Genomic DNA, 17,495 nt, shown 5'->3' with positions numbered 1-17,495 from the left:
TGGGCTTAGTCCTGTTACCCTTATTCATGCTGAGAACTAGAGAAAGATACTCTCAATTGGAGTAAGGGTGGCGTCCATTTTCAAACATGGGCAACTAGATAAATTAATGCTTAAATACTGTACTTGGAGGTTCAAACTGGTACTTGGACAGAAATTATATTGTGGTGTAGTTGTCAAAACGATCACTGTGTATACAGGAACATAGCTAGACAGAATGTACTGTATAGTTTGCCAGACGGTTCTCTCACTTCCTACTATCTAGACAGACAGCTCATTAAGATAGCATGCTAATCCTTAAACAATACCGATAGAGCAGTGGTGGACAACCTGCGGCCTGCAGGCCACATGCGGCCCAACAGGGTAAGCTGATTGTGGACCATGAGACATTTTGCGAGACATTTTGAGGATGTTGACCATCCGCAGGCACAGCCCCCTGCAGCTCCCCATGGCAGTGGTTCACCGTTCCTGGCCAATGGGAGCTGCGGGAAGCTGCAGCCAGCACGTAACTATTTCTCCAAAAAGCATGTGCAGATTCTTGTAAATGTTGTCAATATATAGGGCCCTATGTGACCTATTCTAAAAGATCTCCAGAAATAGTATATGCATCTATTAATGCTAATCCATTCATAAAAGCCCTACCTGGCTAACTAAGTATTTGTGGGAAATAAAGTACGAGTAGAGGATTCTGGTCTGAAGATTGTACCAGTCACAATCATTTTAAATGCTTTGCGAAACCAAGAATAAAATAAACCATAAATGATTGGATTACAAGTAGAATTGAAGTATCCCAGCCAGAGGAAGGCATTGTACAAGTCTTCAGGTGTTGAGAAGTTAATAAAAGGATCAACTATCGTAAGAATAAAGAAAGGCAGCCAACAAAAAACAAATACCCCCATGACTATACTTAAAGTCTTAGTTGCTTTGTTCTCTTTTTTTGTGGAGATTTTGTTTTTCATTGCAGAGACACATTTTATTGCCCTGGGGATTTTAGCAATTTGTCTAGCATGTTTTCTTGCCACAGTAAATATGTGGACATAGATCCCCACCATCACTGTGCCTGGGAAAAAGAAGGCTATAAGAGAAGCCATCACTCCCCAGAGCTTGTTAAGTATGAAGACACAGAAACCACTGCAGTCAATGGAAGCCACATATTCTTCAATGCCATCAATATTCAGCTCTGAGAAAACTAGGCCAAAAGCCAATAAGAATGGGACAGTCCAGCTAATTAATAAAAATAATACTATCACAGGGATAGTTATTTTGGTGACATAATGCAGTGGGTCACAAACTGCATAGTAACGGTCAACAGAGATAAAACATAGATGGAAAATAGAGGTGGTACAGAGCATTATATCACAGCAAGTATGGAGTTTGCAGAAGAGGTCTCCAAAATACCAGCATGACTCAATAGACCTGATCATACTGTAGGGCATAACCATGAAACTAAGCAAAAAGTCAGTAGCTGCCATGGAGCAGATCAGGAAGTTGGTTGGAGAGTGAAGCTGTTTGAAATGAGCGATGGAAATGATCACAAGCATATTCCCACCCATTGTGAGCACTATTGCTCCCACCATGAAGATGTACATTGCCCAAAGACTGATTGTAGACCTTACATTTCTAGGACATGAATTGTTAACAAAGTCAAAGCAATACTGCACGTTCTGTGGACTCCAGAGTTTAGATGAATTCATGATTTGGGATCAACAACAGTAACTTTTTCAAAAGTATTACAATGCAGCCAGTCCTGGGGAAAAAGAAAATAAACAAAGTGACATGAACAGTAGCAACATCTGCAGACCTGTGTTTCAGATTAGTTGATTAACACCTAAAATTAAAAATAATGGGCCTAATTCTACTCTCGGTTGCAATAACATCAAATCAGAACAATTCCCATTTACTTTAGAGGAGTTACTCCAGACGTATACCAGTATAAGAAATAGCAGAATTTGGCCCAACAATAACAAAAAAAAAAAAAAAAAAGGGCTGAACCGTTTCCTAAATACTTTTGAATCTTAAGGTGCTCAAAAATGCTAAGGAATATTGAATATTTTTGCTATGCAGTTTACATTTTACACTATAAGCACTATGATGATAGGTTTGCAAAATGAAAGCCTCAAACCCATGATACTCACCTGATTTCCACAGCTTTACCCATCACCTCATAGATCTTTGTTCCTGAAGGTACTGACCATACGTTCAGAAGAGACATTACAGCATCAGAAAACCCAAAATGGTTGATGCTATAAAGATTTTAAGATGCAACACTTTGTGAAGCTGGCCAGAGTGCAAGCTAAAAGAATGACAAAAACTCACCGAGACCTTCCTCGTTTTAGCATGCTTGCCAATAGATCACCGAGAGTATACTTGCAGACAAGTTTCTCTTTGTGATATTAATCCACCAAGGTGCATACCCTCAACACATACTTGGCTAGGATTAAGAGAAATATAATAGCATCGTGCTGAGGAGTCATTTGGGTTTGCTGAACAATCTGTGCCTCAAAGCATTGAAAGATTTGAAAAACAGGTTAAACAACACCAGTTTAGTGAACTGTATTAATCCTTTATTATGGATAATTGTTATTTAAGACACTGTTTTTATTTAACCAGTATTTACTATTACAGATATACATGTGTAAGAAGAAAAAAACCATATATGTCACCTCACGGTCTGCACACCCTCATCTACATGCTACTCCTTACACGGGCAAACTGCTACACAATTCCTAGTGTATACAGCAGAATCTCAGTTAACAAACACCTCAGGAACAGAGGTTGTTCATAACTCTGAAATGTTCGTATCTCAGAACAAAACATTATGGTTGTTCTTTCAAAAGTTTACAAGTCAATATTGACTTAATACAGCTTTGAAATTTTACTATGCAGAAGAAAAATGCTCTTTTAACCTTCTTATTTTTAAATGAAACAAGCACAGAAAGAGTTTCTTTATCATGTCAAATCCCTATTTTAAAACTTTCCCTTTATTTTTTTTAAGAATTCACATTTAACACAGTACTGTACTGTATATTATCTGCTTTTTTCCCCTCTCTGCTATCAGATTGCATACTTCTGGTTCCAAATGAGGTGTGTAATTGACTGGCCAGTTCGTAATGGTGTTCATAAGTCTGAGGTTCTACTCTAATAGAATAAAAGTGATGGAGTTTGGCCTGAAAAGGTACATCCTATATGCTAGTGTGTGCATGCATACGCACATATACATAAATGTACACACATGCTATGTATATGTTATTAGAGGTTGGGAGTTTAATTAACATTATTTCACGGTAGTAAACTAAGGAATTGTGTTCCCCCAGTAATGCCAAGAAGAGTTTCTAGCAACATCATAAACCACAATACTCAAGTTTTGGGGGTTTCTCATGCTACAAAGTTCCCAAATTTAATTAGATACTTAGATTCTGTACACGTTAGGGACTCGTTCTTTAATAGAATACAGATTTTAATCAAATCAACTACCCCCTCTGCAAGCCCCATTTCTTCCTCCTTTCAATTCTATAGGTCCATATCCCTTCTCCTGTGTTAGCTATCCCCTTTATTTGTCCCTCAACTATTCCTGCTTTTCTTTTTTTCTCCCAGCTGGTCAGGTTCATATAAAGCTATTTCTGGACCAAAGAGTACACGAAAGCTTTCTGGCATACTTTTCTAAAATCCATTTGAAACTCAATTGCATATGAATAAGAATATGAATATTTGCCATTACAAACATATTGCAGGTTCACAACAGGTATGCCAGGCTGATATCAAAATGTAGAGCCATTATAGTAGGGTACTTTATCTTTTATAAATAATCCTCTAATATGAATGCACCCAAAAGCCAATTATGCTGTGTGTATGCTTAACTTTGTGTAGTCTTTCTTCTCTCTACTTTTTACACCAAAGATTTAGAAAATATCAGATTTATTTTCGGCTATATCCTTATTTCATTAAATTAATTGAGAGTTTTAACACTGATTTTGATGGAAGCAATATTGGACCTTACGTCTAATACATTTTATTCCTACAGACATATAAGCATCTCTGTAACTTTACTCCTGCAAGTAGCACCACTGAAATCAATAGGTCTACCCAGAAGTGAATAAGAGTATTTGCAGGAAAGGATCTTATATTTGTATATTATGCTATATTGTCATGCTTTTGTACTTTGAAATGATATATGACATTAACATGCATAAGAAATAGCACAGTGTGTGTGCTCAGTAAGAGACTGCAATCTCATGAAAAACAACATTTCTAACCCAGCCCTGCAGTCTTCACACTGGTAATTATCAGCTCATTAATACAATGTATTGATGTTTTTATCTGTCACTGGCATAGCATAAGTTCTCAAAAATGATCCAGCTGTCCTTTTCTAGTCAGTTTCTCAATGATCTTGCCAAACATTTTCAGATTCAATTGATTTCTTTATTTTACATAGTGGTTCAAATTATTTTATGATACAGAGACAAACATGTCCTCTGAAAGAATCATTAGAAAACTCTTTGTCATACAGTCATTCCACTATTGAGACTGGAAAATCAAATAAATTGCAGTTCTTCTAGTACTTTACAAAATGCAGCTGGGTATATCATTACATTGGAGTAGAAGATGTTTTACCTGATCTCTCTCCATACTTCATCTCTTCATTGAAAACATTTTTGGCTGGGATTTTTGCTTTTGTTTCTAATCTTTGATTTGACTTTGAAAATTTTCTGACTCAAATCAATGAACAGTTTTAGAACTTACCAGCAAAGTGTGTATACATCTGATTTTTCTTATTAAATTTCAAAGCTCATTTGATTATTTTTTTCTCTCCATATTACTCCTTTGTGGCAATGCTCAATAAAAATGCATTTGAATGTTTCCTCTTTTCTTATTAAATTAACTGGGTTGCTGCTAGTATATATATACAGCACAGAAGACCTGTGGCTATCTCTGAGGAGTTCACAACTCTCCTATCGTGTCTTTGCTTTGGCAGATTTACTCTGTAACTCTTCTTTCTGCTGCCGCAACTGAAAAAAATGATGCACAGACATCTAAGTGAGGATATTATTTGTTTTGGTTCACAGTCATCTTGGAAATGGGAGGATGAACTTTATCTCTACTTCAATATGTTAAATATATAGCCATGGAAGGTCTTTTACCTTAGAAAGTTTATAGGATGGGGGCTGTCATTCACTCTGTGGAGTAGGACTGTTGAAAACGTTCTGTCAAAACTGTTTTTCATTGGCAAACTGTTTTTTTAGCTAAACACATTTTTATATATATTTTTTGCAATAAGTGGAAATTTTCCATTTCTCATCCAAAAACTGAATGGCCACACGCAAAAATATTTCATCCCAAACCCAAAATATTTCAGTTCTGAAGTGCTGCCACAGGGTCTCATGGGAATTGTAATTCGAGTGCCTGACACTCCAATTCTCCTCTCTTCACACTCCACTCCAATTCTCCACAGCCAGACTTCATCTCCCATAATGCACCATGGCCATGGAACTCTCATGCTATATAACCTCCACTCAGCCAGAGCGGAGACTGTGGTACACACATCACAGAAGATGTAGTCCAACAAGGGAGCGCAGCCTATAGAGGAGAATGGGGCCTGAGGCACTTGAACTAGAGCACCCAGGAGGCATTAGAGTAGCAAAGAACTCAAACATTTTCCAACCAAAATGAATTATTTTTCATTTTCATTGATATTTTCCATGGGGGGTGTGATGGGTTGGATCACAGAAACCCCCTTGGGAGCTGCCACCCAATGTACCAAGACTACCCCTGTTCCTGTTTTCCCTGCCAGCTCAGGACTCCAGCACCCTGTCTTGCTGAGCCAGACACTCCCTTCTGCTCCAACACAGACCCAGAGTCTGAATCACTTGCCCCAAAGCTGCAAGTTTACCTGAAAACAGCTCACAGAAGTATGCTTGTCTTTAGCACTCAGATGCCCAACGCCCAATGGGGTCTAAACCCAAATAAATCTGTTTTACCCTGCATAAAGCTTATGCAGGGAAAACTCATAAATTGTTCACCCTCTATAACACTGATAGAGAGAGATGCACATTTATTTGCTCCCCCAGGTATTAATACATACTCTGAGTAAATTACTAAATAAAAAGTGATTTTATTAAATACAGAAAATAGGATTTAAGTGGTTCCAAGTAGTAACAGACAGAACAAAGTAAGTCACAAAGCAAAATAAAATAAAATGCGGAAATCTATGTCTAATCAAACTAAATACAGATAATCTCACCCTCAGAGATGCTTCAGTAAGTTATTCTCAGACTGGACACCTTCCAGGCCTGGGCCCAATTTTTTCCCCTGGTACAGCTCTTGTTCCAGCTCAGGTGATAGCTAGGGGATTCTTCATGATGGCTCCTCACCCCCTTTGTTCTCTTCCACCCCTTTATATATCTTTTGCATAAGGCGGGAACCCTTTGTCCTTCTGGGTTTCCACCCCTCCTCACTGGAAAAGCACCAGGTAAGATGGATTCCAGTTCAGGTGACATGATCATGTCTCTGCAAGACTTCATTACCAACTTGCCAGCACACACATATACAGGAAGACTCACAGGTAAACACAGCCATCTGCAGACAATGGTCCTGGTTAATGGGAGTCATCAAGATTCTAAACCATCCTTAATGGCCCACACTTTACATAATTACAATAGGCCTTCAGAGTTATGTTTTATATTTCTAGTTTTAGATACAAGAGTGGTACATTTCTACAAATAGGATGATTACACTCAGTAGATTATGAGCTTTGTAATGATACCTTACAAGAGACCTTTTGCATGACGCATATCCCAGTTGCATTATATTCACTTATTATCAAATCTTTATAAAACTATCCCAGTTACATTATATTCACTTATTATCATGTTTTTATAAAACCATATAGACTGCACAATGTCACAGGGGAAAAACCCTTATTTTCTAGTGTCAATGGGACCCTAGCCTGTCTGAGAGGTCTCTGTGTTCTATTGCAATGTAGATGTTAAATTGTAATAATTAAGTCTCGATTTAATTTAAAAAAAATCCTCAGACTTAAAATTTTTACCAGTTTTCATATCAACAATGTGTTTATATACAACTAAATAAACAATCGAAAACAAATAGAAAAAATACTTAAGTAATTACTTAGTTGCTCATTTATTTTTGTAAAAGAGATTTTACTATATTTAACAGATTTTTAGAAAAATTTCTGGTAAGTACATTCAGAGCAGTCTACTGATAATATCAGAGCTTTAAAAGTTTACCAACTCTATAAAACAAACAAAAGGCTTTGACAATTTAGATGCAGACATGATTGTTCTGGAAGGTAAATGACAAGGATGTATTGTCAAGTAAGGGGTCTGTCCAATCTAACTGCTTTGAAAAAGATGGAGATTGAGTTGAATAATGGCAGCTCACTGAATGTTCCAGTAACCATTATGAAAACTCCTTTGATGATTTGTAGTTCAGTATTTCCTGGACTTTTTAGGTTGTTGTCTTTCAGCATTTTGGCTCAGATTTTCAAAGATGCCTAAATAAAATTAGAGGAATTGGGCCTCCCAACACTGTAGGTTGCTTTGAAAACCTCACCCTTTCATTGGGCAGAAATAATCTGTCAGTAACATTTCCTAGAGTTTTTATTTCTTATCATGTTCTCAGTATTTTTTCTCATTTCTTACCACTTTAATACATAACTAAAAGGAAAGGGTCTCCTCCTGGGGGCCATGTTTAAGGTTGTGAGCTATGTTCACATACAGTGTTATTTAAAAGCTCTGGTCATTCCTGGTGTGAAGCGTTCTGGAGCAGGAACCATTCACTTCATAGCACAATGGAGAGGACACCACTTCATTAGCGCCGGGCTTCTGGACAGAGCTCATTTCTTCCTTACCAGCTGGCAACACCTCCTTCAGCTCTTCCACACTCCCAATAACAGGGGTATGACACTCTCCACTCCATATTCACCAATATAATATGATTATGGTATAATTTTGTGGCATCTTGTACTAAGTACGCCTTGTAAGGTATCACTCTAAAAGTCTTGATCCATTGAACATTAAGAGCTGTTGGATTGTATGTTTTATCATTGTATGTGAAGTTATAAAGTTTTGCTCTGTATTTGTTACTGAAAGATGTTGTGAAGTTTAAAACACCCTCAGCTAGCCTTTCAGGTACAACAATGAAGAAGCTAGACAGTGCTAATGGTCCATCAGGAAAGACAAGGGACCATGGAAAAGGTTTGTCTCACCTGGGAGCATTTCAGCCAGCCTATGAGTAATGGCTGTTATGACTCAGCATGGTATACAAGGGCATGTGACCAGACCACATGACACTAAACTCCATTTTGGTACTTGTATTTTTCCACAAACTGCCTGGGAACTTAGCTTAAAACAAAGGGTTCCCACCATATGGAGAGACTATATAACATGGGAAGTGACATCATGATTTGTCTTCACTCTCCCCACAACTTAACAACCGAAAGAACCTCTGGAAGACAAAGGACTTGGAATGGGGGAGAGGAACCCAGGCTGCACAGCAATTGCAGCCTGTGCCTTAAGACTCTGCAAGCCTGCTTGTATCGTCCGTCAGGTTGAGATATTGCTAATTGAATCCACAGTTGCCAACTTTTATGTGGTAAATAAACACCCCACTTTCACAATAAGCCAAAAATCAAGCTAATTCCATTTCAAAACAAGCCAATCCCTAAGAATCCCAACACTCTATGTGACTAGATCCCCCCTGCGTGCAGTCTGGGGCTGTGGTGGGCCTGCTGTGCACCCCTGACTCTCTCCCCACTTTGTCCTGCTTACCCCGCTTTGCCCCTGCTTGCCGGGAGCCGATCGAAAAAAAGAAGCAACAAGCTACAAGCCAAAAACTAGCCAACAAGCAACTCACAAGCCAATTAAGCCAAAAACAAGACAAATCTCTATGTTTTTTTTCACAGGTTTGGCATGTCTGATTCAAATCCTATCTATCTAGTACATTATGCTTAGTTTCAGGTTTTGTTTTTTTGGTAGGTAATCTGCTTTGATCTGTTTGCTACCACTTATAATTACTTAAAATCCATTGGGACTTTATCTTAACCAGCGTGTATTTAAGTGAATTGTCTGGGGAAATCTCAACTTGGGAAACACAGGCTTCTTGCATATCTTCCCCACATTGAGGGAGAGCAAATTAATTAATGAGCTTGCATCATATAGATCCCTGTGCTGTGCTCCACTTAGGACTAAATCAAGAATCGCCTCTCCTCTTGTGGGTTCCAGGACTAGCTGCTCCAAGAAGCAGTCATTTAAGGTGTCAAGAAACTTTATCTCTCTGCATCCCGTCCTGAGGTGACATGTACCCAGTCAATATGGGGATAGTTGAAATCCCCCATTATTATTGAGTTTTTAATTTTTATAGCCTCTCTAATCTCCCTGAGCATTTCACAGTCACTATCACCATCCTGGTCAGGTGGTCGGTAATATATCCCTTCTGCTATATTCTTATTATTTGAATATGGAAATACTATCCATAGAGATTCCATGGTACAGTTTGGTTCATTTAAGATTTTTACTTCATTTGATTCTACACTTTCTTTCATATATAGTGCCACTCCCCCACCAGCATGACCTGTTCTGTCCTTCAGATATATTTTGTACCCTGGTATTATTGTGTCCCATTGATTATCCTCATTCCACCAAGTTTCTGTGATGCCTATTATATCAATATCCTCATTTAATACAAGGCACTCTAGTTCACCCATCTTATTATTTAGACTTCTAGCATTGGCATGTAAGCACTTTTGTCACTTTTTATCTGTTTCCCATTACATGATGTAATTGAATGAGACTTTTTTTCATTTGACTGTTTCTCATCAGATGCTACCTGTATATTATCTTCCATCCTCTCCCTTTAGCCATTCATTTACCCATAAACAAATCTGTGTTCTCCCTTGAACCCCTGTTCTTTCCCTACAAAAACCCCTACCCAGGCTCAAGTAAGTGCTCCGAAGCCTGGATCCAAAATCTGCATCAGTTCCATTGGGACTTCATCTTCTCCTGACTGATCATGCTGGGGGCTCTGTCTGTCTCCAACACTCCAGACCCTCAGATACCACCACCACCTGGGAACTCTGATCCATTCAAGCTTCACGGAGCATTGAGAACCTATCGCACTCTCTCTCTATCTCTCTCTCGCTATAGCCTTCTGACCCTGACTTGTGTGATCAGTTATAGTTTTCTAAACCTGACTTTTATAATCAAATTTAAGTTAGATTTAATATTATAACTGTTTTGTTTGTTTGGCTCCCCTTGTGTGTTTATTGCCTAGCAATAAATAACTTTCATGGTTAAGCTGGTTACTTTACTTTCTTTCTCGTGGGTGTTTTTTGGCTTCCTCATTTGCTCTGCAGCAACACTTCTCATACCTAAGCTAAAGATCCCTGCATGCCCAAATATCCTTTGGGGTTTGCTCATCAAGTGGGTTACTACCAGAACAATTGTAACGTGAAAGAGGGGATAGGGACGTGGTCAACTTCGGGCATATGAGGGTGGCAGATTGAAAGTGCTGCTCGACCCAGCCTGCTCAGGCATGCTCTATTCCAGTGCGGTGCCCAGGGCATATGAGGGTGACAGCTTGGAAGTGCTGTTCGACCCATATATATACACATATAATATATATGTATAACAGACATATAACGGGTCAGCTTGGGAGTGGTATAGAGCTTTTAGTGGCAAAGTTATATTGACCAAGTGTCAGTTTAGATACCACACGGTGTCCCTGTCAGGAACACACTCTTACTTCTGCCCTGGCCCTGGCAGGAGCTCCCCCTTCCATCCCCCATGCCCTGGCACCGGCAGGAACTCGCTCTAACTTCCCTCCCCACCTCGCCCTGCCTTCGCCAGGAGCTCTCTCTTCCCTACCTCTGTGGCCCCAGGGCGGGAGAAGTTATGTGTGCCTAATGTTTACGCGGGGGCGAGGGGGGGAAGGGGAGGGCTGTGCCCCTGCTTGCCCCAACCTTGTGCACGCCCCTGTCAGGATGGGCATTGTGGAACACCTCCTGGAGGCCATTTACAGCGACATAACCAAATGCTTTGTTGATATAACTTTGCCACAAAAAGCTCTACACCACTCGTCATGGTGGTTTAACTTTGTCAGCAAGGAAGCAGGAGAGTTTTGTCATCAGAAGGAGAATTGTAGAGTGTACATCTCCACTGTTTTGTCAATGAAACCTGACTTTTGTTAACAAAACTGTGTAGTGCAGTCAAGCCTAATAACCACCTGTGGCCTATCTAGGAGTCGTTCATCATCCTCTGCAACACTGAGTAAGGATTATCTATTAGGATGAAGTGGGCATATCCCATGTAATCAGTTTCCCATAATTTCAGGATTTTCATTGCTGGATTTTAGTCCTTTTTTTTTTTTGGCATCTCCATTATTATCTCAATATGCAAGAAATTCATTCCAATCCACATGTACAAGTATCTCCATCAGAGTACTACCCGTATCTTATATATATCTTGTATGTGATTGAACGAACAGCGGCTTCTGATATCCAGTGCAGTCAGTATAGACCATTTTGTGTAGGGTTACCATATTTTGAGCCTCCAAAAGGAGGACACTCCACGGGGCCCCAGCTCCGCCCCCAGCCCTGCCCTTGCCCCCCCGCCCCAACTCCGCCCCTTCCCCAAAGTCCTCGCCCCAACTCCGCCCCCTCCCCTGCTTCCTGCGAACATTTGATTCGCGGGAAGCCTGAAGCAGGTAAGGAGGGGGAGTGGGGGGAGGAGGTGCGGCCCAGTCTGGCCCCCCCGGCGTCTCCAGCCTGGGTCGGCTCGGGCCCTGGGGTGCCGGCCCTGGGCCCGGCCCCTGGCCGAGCACCCCCGGCCTGCCCAGCACTGCCGAGCCCCGGCCCCCGGGCCCCCGGCCGAGCACCCCCGGCCCGCCCAGCACTGATGGTCCCCAGCCAGGCCCCCGGCTCAGCATCCCCCGGCCCCCGACCCCGGCCCTGGCCCCCGGCCCCCGGCACCGCACTGCCGGCCCGGTCCCTGGCTTGGCACCGCACCGCCGGCCCGGTCCCCAGCCCCCAGCTCAGCACCGCCACCCCCCGTTCCCCGGTTCGGCACCGCCGACTGCCGGCCCGGCCCCCAGCCCAGCACCGCTGGCCCCGCATGTCCCGATTTTCCCGGACATGTCCGGCTTTTTGGGATTTCCCCCCGGACGGGGATTTGGAGCCCAAAAAGCCGGACATGTCCGGGAAAATCCGGACGTATGGTAACCCTAATTTTGTGTCCGTTTTTCAGAGTGACTCAGCTGTTGTAGCCACAGAAATGTGCACACACCTGCAAAATACCTAACATAACATTACACAGTTTTTGTGCTATCATGCCCATGGATATGCCATCACCTGATCTATGTATGCAAATATCCACTTAATTGAGCAAATGGGGGTGGGGGGTTGCGAGTGCATTCCATCCATGGGCATTTTTCCTGCACTTTCAGTACACCCTCTGCTGATGATTCAGTCATGTAGGTTTAAATAGTACAATGTAAAAAAACAATCTCCAAGCAGGGAGTGGAGGAGCTACCAGTGCACTGGCATTGCTTGTTCACTGCCACATCAACTGTGGATGAAACCAGCACGACGAACACTGCAGAAATCTGACCAGCAGAGGAAATACAAAAGATATGGGAGAGAGATTATCATGCATTATCTTTCTTTTGCAGGCAATTCCTGGGACTTGTGGCCTTTGTATAATAACAAAGTACTCATTCTGCCAACTATTCGGGAGCCAGAATGTAACAAAGAGTTCTATCTGAAACAGCTTTAGTTGAAAAGTTCTCTTAAGAAGAGTCACATTAATTATGGGTATTTAAGGTCTGCAAAAAGACGGTTCATGAGACACCCCTTATAGCCTCTCACTGATTCCCTTGGCTGTTTTGCTGCTTTTTGCTACTGAGAGAACATGAATCTCACATGGGAACCCTTAAAGAAAAACAGCTTCCATAGGTCTATCCCATGAGCATTGTCTGATGTCCTGCTCAGTGTTCAGGGTTTTTTAAAACATTGTTTAAGCTCCTGTAAAATCTCACTCCATATCAAAACTAAACACTAAATTTATTTTAAAAAGTCACTTTGAATCTGGGAAAAAAGAAGCTGCTACCATGCTGAGTGGCATGGTACATTAAGGGCAAAATGGTAGAGGTCCTGAATAACAAGGAATCAAAGACCAGGTTCTCCAGTCTGCTTTGTCCTCCATAAATGTAAGCAGCACAAAGTGGAGATGGCCAGCCTAGAGTTCCCTTTAAACAAGGAAATTTTGCATTGGCATAAAGCTGGCAGGGGTAGCATAGCTGCCTCCTGCATCCCCACCCCACAGTGCCCAGCCTAAGGAGAGGGAGGGTGCAGTGATCCATTATGTCCAATCCTCCAGTAGCTTAATATCACTGTACAGAAATAACTTGCATTGGAGATGGGCAACCTCAGATTTGGGAGCTACAGCCAACTCTCTGTGGCTCTTCTCTCTAACGAAGCCCTACATATCTAAGTATACAAAGGCCAGTATAACCAGCCTCACTTCATTCCTTCCTGGCTCTCCAGGGTCTGGGGACATGGCAGGGTCAGCTGGGAAAAGAAGGGAATGTTTTGGAGGGGGGCTGTATCACGGGACCATTCTAGTTGACTGTTCTGACTGGCCCCCGTGCAGTCCTGGCTTAGAAAGGTGGGTGACAGCCATCGTTGCTTGACCCCATAAGCTGCGTCAAGCTGATGATTACACCCCAAATGTTTGTTTAGTGCATTTAAACAAGGTTTCAATGTTGATTGTGTGTTCACTGCCATTTTCAGAAAATCGGGAAGTGCAACTCTTTTCAATAAACTCTTGAATGAGCCATCAGATATTAGCAGCTTTAGTAAACTGGGCTGGGTTTGAAATGTGAGGCACTTCATGGCTCATTACCAAGCCTTTGGGATATCTCCAGCTCCTTCCATTGCTGACAATGTCAGCACTGGCACTTGAATAGATTGGTGATTTCTGGCCACATAGAATGGTGAATATGAAAGCACTTTTTGTTAATAATAGTGTTAGATTTACAGAATAGTTTTGAACTGAGACAAGCCTACTGTAACTCCTATTGGCTCAGCTAAGAGAGGATCCCATACTCACATAATAGAGCAGCTGCTTTTGAACTATTCATGTTTGATTCCCAACTACAGTAATGTGCACAATACATAAACAGTGAGTCCAATCACCAGAAAGGGGAACCCAGTCTCTGGTTAAGACTCCTCTAGTGTCTATCCACCCTCTAACAGACATAACAAATACCATCCCAGATATATGCTGGTGGGCAAATATGTAGACGTATAGTAATATAAGGAAGGGCCTACTTGAATCGTGGGATAATTGTGAAATAATCATGGCTGAGTCGCAGACAAGACATAGAAAATCTTGAAAAAGTAACAATGGAGCTTTATTAATTGCAGAAATTTAGAAAAGCCAGAGAAGACCTATTTGTGAAAGAAAATTTTTCCAGAACAATATAAACACTAAAGTATATTATGCCTGCTAATTTTTTTTTTTGATAACCAGACATTTTGTGGCAACTACTAATGCAAGGGGCTGACAGTGGGAGTCCCGGCCACCAGCCACCAGTGGCTGAGAGCAGGAGCCCCAGGTGTTAGCTGCCCAGGGCTCCTGCTGTCATTCCCCGGTGTCTGGCAAAATTGCAGGGGAAGCCTAATATTGTGGGATCTGCAATTTCTGCAAAGGCCTTAAATATAAGATATTTTATCAGTGATTTTATTTATTCCCATATTTTAAACTCTATCTTATCAATGTTGTTTCATAAGCAGTACAAAATTAGTATGGAAAATACGAACTAGCAGTAGCCCTTCACCACAAGAGGTCTTCTTGGTCCCTCTGGCAGGAGCCAGCATAAACAGGTGGAGTTTGGATCAGACTGTAAAGAGAACAAACTTAGGCACCACCATCTGCCCTCCCTCAGAAATGCCCCACTCTATAAGACCAATGGTCCAGTTAGTCCAGAATTCGGTCTTCCAACAGTGGTCAATTCCAGGAGCTTCAGAGGGAATGAATAGAACAGGCAATATCAAGTGATCCATCCCCTGTGATCCAATCCCAGCTTCTGGCAAACAGGCTAGGGAAACACAGAGCATAATGTTGCATCCCTGCCCATCCTGGCTAATAGCCATTGATGGACCTATCCCCCCAGGAACATATCTAGTTCTTTTTTTAACCCAGTCATACTCTCACAACATCCCCTGGCATCCTCCAAACTCCCACATGTTAATCAGGACTGCTAAGGTTCTCAGCTGACCTCAGCTACTTTGGTAATGCATGGAGACAGGTGATTTCTCAAGTGCAGCAGCTACAACCCAAAATGAACACTGACTCAATGAACATTCAGAACACTTTCCCGCTAGAGACTTAATAACTCATTGACTTGTGTATATGAGACTGGCCTGGGTAGATTGTATGTAGATAAAGACCAGTTATTCAGCCAGAGAAAATATTTTGGGCTGAGTTGTGTTACCCTTATTCATGCTGAGAATTAGAGAAAAATACTCTCAGTTGGAGTAAGGCTGGCGTTATCGGGCCCACAACAATAGGGAATCCATTTTCAAACATGGGTAACTAGATAAATTAATACTTAAATGCTGCACTTGGAGTCTCAAACTGGTACTTGCACAGAAATGACATTGTAGGATAGTTGTCAAAATGATCACTGTATATACAGGAACAAAGCTGGATAGAATGTAGTGTATAGTTTGCCAGACTGTTCTCTCACTTCCTATTATCCAGACAGCTCACTAAGATAGCATGCTAATCCTTAAACAATACCTATAGAGACACGCTACAAATGAGTTACTCCAAAAGCATGTGCAGATTCTTGTAAATATTGTCAATATATAGGGCACTATGTGAACTGTTCTAAAAGATCTCTGGAAACAGCATAGGCATCTATTTTTATTCATAAAAGCCCTACCTGGTTAATTAAGTATATACGGGAAATAAAGTACGAGTAGAGGATTCCGGTCTGAAGATTGTACCAGTCACAATCATTTTAAATGCTTTGCGAAACCAAGAATAAAATAAACCATAAATGATTGGATTACAAGTAGAATTGAAGTATCCCAGCCAGAGGAAGGCATTGTACAAGTCTTCAGGTGTTGAGAAGTTAATAAAAGGATCAGCTATCGTAAGAATAAAGAAAGGCAGCCAACAAAAAACAAACACCCCCATGACTACACTTAAAGTCTTAGTTGCTTTGTTCTCTTTTTTTGTGGAGATTTTGTTTTTCATTGCAGAAACACATTTTATTGCACTGGGGATTTTAGCAATTTGTTTAGCATGTTTTCTTGCCACAGTAAATATGTGAACATAGATCCCCACCATCACTGTGCCTGGGAAAAAGAAGGTTATAAGAGAAGCCAGCACTCCCCAAAGCTTGTTAAATATCAGTGCACAGAAACCACTGCAGTCAATAGAAGTCACATATTCTTCAATGCCATCAGTATTCAACTGTGAAAAAACTAGGCTAAAGGCAAATAAGAATGGGACAGACCAGCTAATTAATAAAAATAATACTATCACAGGGATAGTTATTTTGGTGACATAATGCAATGGGTCACAAACTGCATAGTAACGGTCAACAGAGATAAAACATAGATGGAAAATAGAGGTGGTACAGAGCATTATATCACAACAAGTATGGAGTTTGCAGAAGAGGTCTCCAAAATACCAGCATGACTCAATAGACCTGATCATACTGTAGGGCATAACCATGAAACTAAGCAAAAAGTCAGTAGCTGCCATGGAGCAGATCAGGAAGTTGGTCGGAGAGTGAAGCTGTTTGAAATGAGCGATGGAAATGATCACAAGCATATTCCCACCCATTGTGAGCACTATTGCTCCCACCATGAAGATGTACATTGCCCAAAGACTGATTGTAGACCTTACATTTCTAGGACATGAATTGTTAACAAAGTCAAAGCAATACTGCACTTTCTGTGGACTCCAGAGGTTGGATGAATTCATGATTTGGGATCATCGACAGTAACTTTTTCAAAAGTATTACAATGCAGCCAGTCCTGGGGGAAAAGAAAATTTAAACAAAGTGACATGAACATCTGCAGACCTGTGTTTCAGATTAGTTGATTAACACCTAACATTAAAATAATGGGTCTAATTCTACTCTCAGTTGCAATAACATAAATTCAGAACAATCCCCATTTACTTCGGAGGAGTTAATCTAGATGTACACCAGTATAAGAGATAGCAGAATTTGGCCCAATGATAAAAAAAGAAAAAAGGGCCGAATCTTTTCCTAAATACTTTTGAATCTTAAGATGCTCAAAAATTCTAAGTAATATTGGATATTTGTGCTATGGAGTTTACATTCAACAGTTTAAGCACCTTGATAAGAGGTTTGCACAATGAAAGCCTCAAACATATGACACTCCCCTGTATTGCAAACACAGGCGGATTCTGGTTTTGTGGGGCCCTGGGCCAGAGTAAGTGGGG

The 17,495-nt window shown here is 41.1% G+C and overlaps 2 protein-coding genes across 2 annotated transcripts; both read right to left on the bottom strand.

The window, feature by feature from the left end:
- Nucleotides 1-647: 647 nt before the first annotated feature.
- On the bottom strand, nt 648-1,694 carry LOC128834596 (trace amine-associated receptor 4-like). Its single transcript, XM_054023513.1, has one exon. The coding sequence runs from the start codon at nt 1,689-1,691 to the stop codon at nt 648-650; it is 1,044 nt and encodes a 347-aa protein (XP_053879488.1). The 5' UTR covers nt 1,692-1,694.
- A 14,271-nt stretch (nt 1,695-15,965) lies between these two features.
- LOC128834642 (trace amine-associated receptor 4-like) lies at nt 15,966-17,012 on the bottom strand. The gene has a single exon (XM_054023585.1). It carries the CDS (start codon nt 17,007-17,009, stop codon nt 15,966-15,968), a length of 1,044 nt encoding a protein of 347 aa, XP_053879560.1. The 5' UTR covers nt 17,010-17,012.
- Nucleotides 17,013-17,495: the final 483 nt, after the last annotated feature.

Source organism: Malaclemys terrapin, chromosome 3 (assembly GCF_027887155.1).
Source record: "Malaclemys terrapin pileata isolate rMalTer1 chromosome 3, rMalTer1.hap1, whole genome shotgun sequence".
Taxonomy (NCBI): domain Eukaryota; kingdom Metazoa; phylum Chordata; order Testudines; family Emydidae; genus Malaclemys; species Malaclemys terrapin.
This window is presented reverse-complemented; position numbering and strand designations above follow the sequence as displayed.